The 9,134-nt window shown below is 42.5% G+C and overlaps 1 protein-coding gene across 1 annotated transcript; it reads right to left on the bottom strand.

Moving 5' to 3' along the window:
- Positions 1–482: 482 nt before the first annotated feature.
- Positions 483–8,836, bottom strand: LOC103800047 (chromosome unknown open reading frame, human C1orf159). Its single transcript, XM_009072410.1, has 7 exons — positions 8,766–8,836; positions 6,606–6,710; positions 5,669–5,734; positions 4,294–4,428; positions 2,209–2,234; positions 1,812–1,842; positions 483–580 (listed from the first exon to the last, which is right to left on the bottom strand). The coding sequence occupies exons 1-7, from the start codon at positions 8,812–8,814 to the stop codon at positions 483–485; spliced, it is 510 nt and encodes a 169-aa protein (XP_009070658.1). The 5' UTR covers positions 8,815–8,836.
- Between the last annotated feature and the right edge of the window lie 298 nt (positions 8,837–9,134).

Below are 9,134 nucleotides of genomic sequence, written 5' to 3'. Positions count from 1 at the left end.
AACACCATTTTTTGCTTCCAAAGGATTCTACGTGTTCTATTGCCCATGGTAAGGATTGGTATGTTGTCCTACAGGTTAAAGCAGTGGCACTTGGTGTTCCCATGTCCACGTGGGTCCCTCCATCCTTGAGTATTCCCAGTGTTTTGTGTTGGGCCTGCAGCACTGAGACACTCAGCTCTGGGGACACAGGACACATCACAGAGTACCAAAGGCAAAATCCTTCAGGGTTTTAAACACAGCATCTTCAGGAGAGAAATGAACCCCCAGAGCTGCAAGAGTGCAGGTCACTGAACTGGGTGACACCTGCCATCAGCATCTTTGCAGCAGTTCATCTCTGTGGTGACATTTGGCACAAACCCTTTGACACAGTCATTTGGTTTCCCTTTAGCTCAAGCTGCTCCTGACGTTTTCCTGGCACTTCAGTGGGTTCAGAAAAAAAAAAGGTTCTTTGACACTTCAAAGTCCTTGGTCAAGAGTGGAGGCTAAACATTGCTGACCCTGGTTTCAGAGGAGGAGATGATAGCAGCAGAGGTGGATGTCACCAGGGACCGTTCTCGGCGCACGTATCGAGGCTTCCGCACTCCAACCCCCTCCCTGGACAGATACACCTCCCACCAGAGCAGGTTGCTCAAGGTTTGATCCAGCCTGGAGTTAATGAAACAGTCATGGAATCACGGAGTGGTTTGGGTTGGAATGGAGTTTAGAGATCATCCACCTCCAACCCCCTCCCTGGACAGATACACCTCCCACCAGAGCAGGTTGCTCAAGGTTTGATCCAGCCTGGAGTTAATGAAACAGTCATGGAATCACGGAGTGGTTTGGGTTGGAATGGAGTTTAGAGATCATCCACCTCCAACCCCCTCCCTGGACAGATACACCTCCCACCAGAGCAGGTTGCTCAAGGCTTGATCCAACCTAGAATGAACATTGCCAGGGTCGGAGCAACCACAGCCTCCCTGGGCAACCTGTGCCAGGTTCTCACCTTCTCAGTACCTTCAGGGTATGGAGATGTCCATTTTTAGCCCCCAAAACCCTCTCACAACTGCCCTTACTTTATAAGCAGCTGATAAATTAGAGAAAGGACAGCAAGACTTCCCCCAGTCACTTCACAGCCACCCCAAGCCTGGATCACATCTCAAAATGTTTCAAACTTACAGAGTGGGTTGGTAAAAACTCAACGCGAACGATACCATCGTGATGATTAAGATATCTTCCCTGAGCAATTAATTGCTGCCTGGATTAAGCTCACACCTTGCCCAAAAGAGCCCAAACACAACCCCCCACACACCACACCCACACGAATTGGTGTGTTCCAAACAGTCTGTGTTGTTTAATTCAAGGAGTTGATAAGCTTCCAGCCAACCAGGCTGAAAATGAGCCTAGCTGGCATTGTCAAGAGGAATTGAATCCTGTAAACAGGCCCCAGACTGAATAATTTACTTTTAAGCACTCATGAAAAAATCCTGCATCTACTTGTGAGGCTTCTGTGAGGGCAGAGAAGTCGAAGATCTATTTTGGGAGCTGTCAGAGATCTATTTCCACATAAAGAACTCCATCAATACTCTGTGCCCACATTAATTAAAGCCATAAATCCTATCAAAAAAAGACCTTACTGGACAGATTTCATTGGATTTCTGTCCCTTCAACAGATTCTACAGTTCTATATGAAGCTTGAGAGATAATTATTTTGACTTGCTGTGTGTTCTTAGCATTCCCACTTGGAGATTTCCACTCCTGTTTTTAACAAGGATAAAAGGGAAACCACGAGGTGAAATATTTGTAGGAGCATTTCCCAGGAAACAGTTGCTCACCTGAAGAAGCTGGAGGAGGTATCATGGATGCCTGGAGAACAGAATGAGCATGTCAAACAAACACCTCTGCACAGTTCTCATTCAAAAAGACACAACATTTAGGCTTCAGATCTATCCACATGTGTCCATGGTTTTGCTTGGAAAAAGAACTCAATTGAATCCATGTGATCAGGATGAATTTTTCACCTTTTTTTTCTAGTTTGGACAAGCCCAAACTATCTTTTATATCTATTTCAGCCTCATATAGCAGATAAAGGAGTTCCTTAATGAACTGTTAAAGTGCCAAGTTTTAATTTTCTTACTAGATGTCAATTATGACTTTGATTACTACATTTTAGTTGTTGTTTACCTCCTGTTTTCTTTGCTTGTTCCTATTGGAAGGGCAGAATTTACTTACTGTTTCACTAGGCTGGAGAACAGATGCTGAAAGAGAAAGAGAGAGAGAGAGATGAACCATCATTAATTGCCTCTGTTCCTAAAAATACATTAATTCACTGATTAGTTCTATTGTTAAACAAAGAGTTTTGTCACAAAACCCACCAAAACAGAGCAGGAATTCAGAAATCCTCTCAGCAGAAGAGATTGTGTGGAGGAATCTCTTCAAGATCAGAGATAAAGGGTTGTAAAGGTTTTCATGAAGTGCTTTTTTTGGTTATTTTTCCTTCTTTTTTTCCACAGGAAGAAGATTTAAAGGGGGGAAATGTCACTTGGAGCCAGAAAAAGGCTCAAGTGAGCAGTGAAAGATGCACCTGTGTTAGACAGGAGCTGCTACCTTTGTTGGCCATGTGATAAGCATCATCCAGACACAAGGAAAGCTGAGAATAAATCAGGAAAATGTTCCTAAGGTTTCCTGCCTCAAAGGAGGACATCAAAGCTTTATCCTGCTGGATCAGAGTGAATTATCAGCACCAAAACGAGGAGATCAGCCCAGCATCACTGAGCTCTCAGAGCTCTGATGTCCTGCCAGCTTGGAAATGTCACCCAACAGCTCTTGACCCACTTAAAGCTGAAGGAGAATCTTGTCTTAAACTAAACTGACTTGGAAAAACAACCCAGAGGCTTCAGTTGTGATGAGGACACTCTCAGTTCCTGTGGCACTGAGCAGTTCAGCCCTCAGAGTCACTGCTGTGTGCCTTGACCTGAAGTGATACCACACACAGACTGGGAATGTGATTCTCCATGGAGTGACTGTGACTGGATACAACATTCTCAGCCAAAGAATGGAATTGTAGTGCTCCACCCACTCCTTTTTTCTTTCCTAAAGCTTCTTTCTACTGTGCCAGTCTTGGTCCTGTAGGACATGACTGAGATCACAGCAAAGCTGGTTGTTTAGCAGAGCTAACCCAGTCAATGTCTTCCTTTCAACAGAAGGAGCTCTAACACAGCAAATGCTGAGCTGGAGGTTGTCATGGGAATTGTTCAAAGCCCCTACACAGGAGAGGAGATACAGAGGCACAGATCAGCTCCAGTTCCGTGCAAAACCCTGGGAAAAATGGACATATCACCTCCCACATTCTGCTCACTAAACCCCAGGAATTAAGACCAGGAAAAGGTGCAGTATAAAACAACACCACAAAACCTGAAGCATCTGAAGGAGCTAAATGTCTACATAAAGTCTTGGTGCCCTGTGGCTAAGCATAATCCAGGGGTTCTTTCCTTGTTTTTTCTGGAATCACTTTGCCATGAAGTCAGGCCAATACATTGAGGCTGCTCCATGTCTGGGAGTGTTCCAGGCCAGGTTGGCTGGATCTTGGAGCAACCTGAGCTAGTGGAAGGTGTCCCTGCCCATGGCAGGGGTGGGACTGGATGATCTTTCTGATCCTTCCAACCCAAACCTTTCCATGAGTCTATATGGCTTCATTTCTCAGGAACAGGAATGGCAGAAATAGAGTAAATTTCATCATGAAAAGAAAAGCTAAGGGATGTTTGCTTAGAAAAAAGACAAAAATCAGGCTGTTAGCTCTTCCAAACCCAAATAAATCCTGAATTTAGAGGGCAAACACAGCTGAATGAGAAACCTGAAATTCCATTGCCTTTGTCCTGCTGCTGACACATCCATGGTAACTGCACCTCCCTCTACTATTGCTGCTCCTCTCTAATCCAAGACTAAACAACAACTGCTTTTTGTAAGGCTTTGAAAACGTCTAATATTCAGTGACAAGTCATGTCAAGTGTTGTGCTCTGGAAAAGCTCCAAAACCAATGGGTTGGTTAGTGAGAGAGACACTGCAATGTGCACCTGACAGACTCAGAGTGAGAACAGATCCTCTGCCCTTCCCTGCCCTGAAAACAGCTCTCTGAACACAAAGCAGCAGGAAATTTGTCCCTGGTTTGCATTGCTTTGGATGATCAGAAAAAAACCCCAGCAAACAGTGAGTTAAAACACTGACATGAAGATATTTAAAGGGTTTGAATTCAAGGATTAAATTGAAGTGAATTCAAGGGGCAAAGGGCAAAACTTTAGACAGTTAGAGGTATTTTACCTTTGTTTCTTCTGTAGAAAATATTCGGGAGTTTATTGGCACGTTTGAGGTAGAAGAAAGAAGCAACAGAGAGAATCAGGAATAAACTGATGAAAAATGTCCCTAAGATGAGAGAAGCTGCAACTTCTGGGCCTCCTGTAGTTAAAAAAAAAAACACATTACAAAGAGAAAGAAAATACTGTTATTCACTAGAAACCTCTTCTAACAGAAAGGTTAAACCAAAGCTAAAGACCAACTTCCTGGTGTTTATTCTCTGCTTGAGAAGTTCATATTCTGAAGGGCAAGAGATGCTTTAAATTGAGGATATAGACATGAAAAAAAAAATTAGGAAGGGAGCAGTAGGTTACGTATTGCCTCACCCCTCTAACCCTAAAATCTTGCAGCATAAGCTTCAAAACCTGTGAGGTTTCAGAAAAAATCGGCTCAACCTGTACTTTTCAAGATCAAAATCACAAACCACTTCAAGATCACAAGGTGAAAGAACCATTGAGGAAAAAAATTTCCCTCAGAATTCACCTCAGAGATTTACAAAAGATTTGTGTGCAGAACAAGCCTGAAAAGGTAAAAAATGGTGACTACACTGAGAATAAAATGTAATCAAGAAATAAAAGCTAATCATTAAATAAAACCTACAGACAAACATACCAATCCCAGGTTGGGGACAAAGTGGCTGGAAAGTGGCTCAGAGTGTTGGGGAGCAAAGAACAATGGAAGACCCTTGAGATATTGGTTATATCTTAAATGAAGTCTTTGAGATGAGTTGAAATGACAACTAAATGAATTCTCCGTGCCAAAAGGTAGAGGGTTTAGTTGTTCTTCTCCATCAAAGACACTGTCACAGTGTTGTAGGCACTGCCTGGGCATGGCCCAGACTCCTGCTCAGCAAGGAGCAGAGAGCATTTCCCTCCAGTCCCTCAGAGAATCATCACCTGAGCTGGAAGAGACACATGAGGATCAGAGTCCAACTCCTTCCCCTGCCCAGGACACCCCAACAATCCAACCCTGTGCCTGAGAGTGCTGTTCAAACACTCCTGGAGCTCTGTCAGCCTTGGGGCTGTGACCACTGCCCTGGGGAGCTACTGAATGTGTCCACTCAATTGTCCATAAAACTCTACATAAGAGAACCTCAAAATTTTTTTACCAATTTAGGATTCTTTCCTACTCTTCCTTGCTCTTTCCCCACACAGCTCAGATCCCATGCTATGGTCTAGTGACCACAGTAGGGTTGGACTTGATGATCTTGGAGGTCTTTTCCAACCTGGTTGATTCCATGATTCTATGTTTTACAACCTGTTTCCAATGCTGTGCCATGAGGGGTTGGTACACAGTGAAGAACCACAAAACCTGTTCTCAAAACATTCTCCCATGTACTCACCTAAGTTCTGTACAAAAGGAGTTACAGTGCTGATGTTCATCTGGAAATTCAGCCCTCTGCTACCAGCTGGAACCAAAAAGAAGGTTTTTAAGGTTAAAATCTGACAAAACCTACAAATTTGTTGAAAATCTGAATAAAAGGCTCTGAACTTCCCAGTACTTGTTTGAGATGGTATAAAAATTCTGATTTTCTCCCATGAAAACGTCTCAATTTCAGACTCTATTTTGAGATCTCAATTTTGAGACTTTTTGGTAAAACAAAATCCCAATAATATCATCACAATTTGCCCATTATCCCCCTAGTGCATTTTCAGGAAACTCAGATCAAGTTTGGGATCTCTTCCATTAAAATTATTTATAAGGAATTGGATGGTTCTCACCCCCAAAATGAATTTAGGTTTCTTAATATATATTTTTTCAAAGGCTCAAGTACAGTCTGAGCTATTTTATGCTCTGGAGAAGTCCTGCAAACACCCACAGCAAATGCCTTTTTCTCCCAGCAGAGTTTTAAGCTGCCACAAATTTCAGCTTTCACTGTGTGTCTCACACAGATCCTCCTCAGTTTATCATTTAAATGTAATCATTCTGTTGTTCAGGGCATCTTGATGTCAAGAATGATTTATTTTAATGCTGCATTTGCCTTTTTATAACAAGATTTTTATTCGCCACGCCCACCCCGCCCCCCCCCCCCCCCCGACTCTGGAATGATTTCACAGCTCTGCACAGTTTCTGCACACAGAATTTCCAGGTTTCTCTAGGTTTTGGTGCATGTGCAAAAGCTCAAAGTGATATTAGGACTTTGGAGAAGTTTTACAAAGGAGGGAGAAAAAAATAATCTGCAATATTTGATGCCTTTTTGATCAGTTTTGCTGGAGCAGAGAGGCAAGAAGAGGTGTCAGGTCCCTAAAACCACAGAATAAAGGCTGGGAATGACTCACTGTTTTTGCACTCAGTCAGGTTGGGAACAGATGAAACAGGCAGAGTTTCATTTTTGCATTTAATGCAGCTGCTGCTACCATCCTCATTCCATCTCCTGTAACAACCTGCAAAGCAATCACAGGTACACAGGGTTGGAAACAACAAAAGCAACACTGGAAATCCATATTTTCTAGGCTTCAGGTATTCCTTAAGTCTTCAGACAGACACAGGCAACAGAAATTCCCTCTGCTCTGCTGGTGGCAAACATCTCCTGCTTCCTCTTCTATTACAAGTGAAAAGGTTTCATTTCAAAGTGTTTATGCCAGGGAAAACAGAACATTTCAAGGGGCAAAAAGCAGAAAGAGTTACAAGCAAACAGCTCCCAGAGGGTAATTCCAACACTGCTCCATTCACTGCTTCACATGGGTTAGATGTGAGGGAAATGGGAAGTGTCTAATGAACTGGAACTACCCTGGGGAATACTGAAAGAAGAATTTTCCTGTTTATTTTCTGAGGTTAGATCAACAAAATTTAATGCTACTTTAATATATAGTATTAAAACCAGAAGTCACAGGGACAAAGATGCTGAGCAGCAGGAAAAGTGTACTTGGAGAAAAAAAAGAGGTGTTTGAATCCCTATATTTAACAGCTAAAAACACAAATCCTGCTGTAATAGAGGTTTTTTCCCACTCCAGTGTTGTCCCATTTGTTTCCCTTTAAGGAGAGCTCCAGCCTGGTTAAACCATGGGGTGACAGATGGTGATGTTTCCTATCAGTCACCCACCAAGCAGGCAGGAAACTGATTAAACTTTCATCCTGGCCTGTGTCTTTGGTGTTCAGCTCTCTCAGTTTCTGTTTCAAGGCACAGAAACTGTGTCTTAGCAAAGAAAAAAACCAAAAAAACCTGAATTTTCGGGCACATCTTCACCAACAACTTCATTTCATACAATCAAGCTGTGGTGGTTTCACTTGGGATGTGAAGATGAGAAGGATATTCCTGCTAGATCATATTCCAAACTGCATTTAAAGGAGGGGGAAAAAAAGCTTCGTATGCTGGCTAAAATCCAGTTCTAGAAAGTCTTGAGCCAAACTGGGATCAATTATCCCCCAAAGCAAACCATTAGGAAGGTGTGGATTTAAAACCAGCTTTGCTGCTACATTTTCCTTGGAGAGAATCAGCAGTTTAGTGCTCACAGGAATAAATCCCATCTGACATTTAATCTAAACCCAGTGGAAAGGGAAAGACTTTCTGGAGGGATAGGAAGGAAGAACCAAAATACTTCTGTGACATCAAAGGTATTGGTAGATTATCAGATTGCAAAAAGATTTAAGAGAAATTAATCCCCTAACTTGGAGACAACTGTTTGTCTGAGATCATTTAGAAGACAACTGTTGATACTGTAAGATCATTTAGAAGCAGAAATGAATGAAGCAAATGAAGAAATTAATGAAGCAATGAGGAGAGATTGGCTTCAAATCCTCTCCCAACCACCACAGAAGTGACCCCTGATTTTTCAATCACTAATTCCTGTGGGTTATATGAAGCATTTTGCAGCTTTTATTCCCTGGTTTTAAATAAACTGGCATTAAAAAAAGACCACCCTTCACTGCTGGAGAATGACAAAAGGAGTTTTTAACTCCATTTAGAAGGAAACAGCTCTAGGTACATGGCACGAGGCAGAACGAGGCATTTTGTGCCAACAAGACCACTGAAATTATTCTTAATGCTCCCTTAGACACACATTAGAGCATTTTTAGGCTCATTATCTGGGCTTTTAGGGCTTTTAAACCTTTACAATAGCTCTTACATAATCCAAGTGCACACTAATAAAAAAGAGAACTCACCTTATCAATAGGGTTTTATTCCCTTTACCATGACAGAACAACATTTGTGAGTCATTAGCTGCATTGCTTTGTGTGGAGAGAGGAGGAAAGACTTGGCTAGGGAAGTGCATTAATTCTGCTGTTTTCACTTCCAAATTAATCAGGTGTGTGAATGGCAAAAACAATCAGGGAATTGTTTAGCCCTGGGAGTGTTCCAGGCTAGGTTGGATGGGGCTTGGAGCAACCTGGGCTAGTGGAAGTTGTCCCTGCCCAGGGTAGAGGTGGAATGAGATGAGATTGAAGTCACTTCCAACCCAAAGCATTCCATGATTGCATTAAACAATGACACACTGTACCTGGACTGCACTGGTTGGTTACTGGACAGGAACTGTTGGAATCCAACATATCCACACAACATTCTGTTTCTGAAACCTAAGGGAAGGAATCACATCACATCTCACGCATTGCAGTTCACTAAAATCTTGCATCTAAATAAAAACCTCCAGAGAACACAGAAGTCACTTAAAACCTGCTGTAAATTTGTGCATGAAGCAGCCTGACAAGGAGAGAACTCTCTGGATGCAGCACCAAGCTGATTCTGACCTAGCAGCTGCTCCCAACTAACACTCTGAGGACAAAGCACCCTGTACTTGTGACATTGGGCCAAGCCTCAGAAAGCTGCTCTAGAAATCCATTTGCTAAATTCAGCACTGAAGAACAGTTCA

Source organism: Acanthisitta chloris, unplaced genomic scaffold (genome assembly GCF_000695815.1).
Source record: "Acanthisitta chloris isolate BGI_N310 unplaced genomic scaffold, ASM69581v1 scaffold34413, whole genome shotgun sequence".
NCBI classification, from domain to species: Eukaryota; Metazoa; Chordata; class Aves; order Passeriformes; family Acanthisittidae; genus Acanthisitta; species Acanthisitta chloris.
Note: the sequence above shows the minus strand (reverse complement) of the source record. Positions and strands in the feature narration are given on the sequence as shown.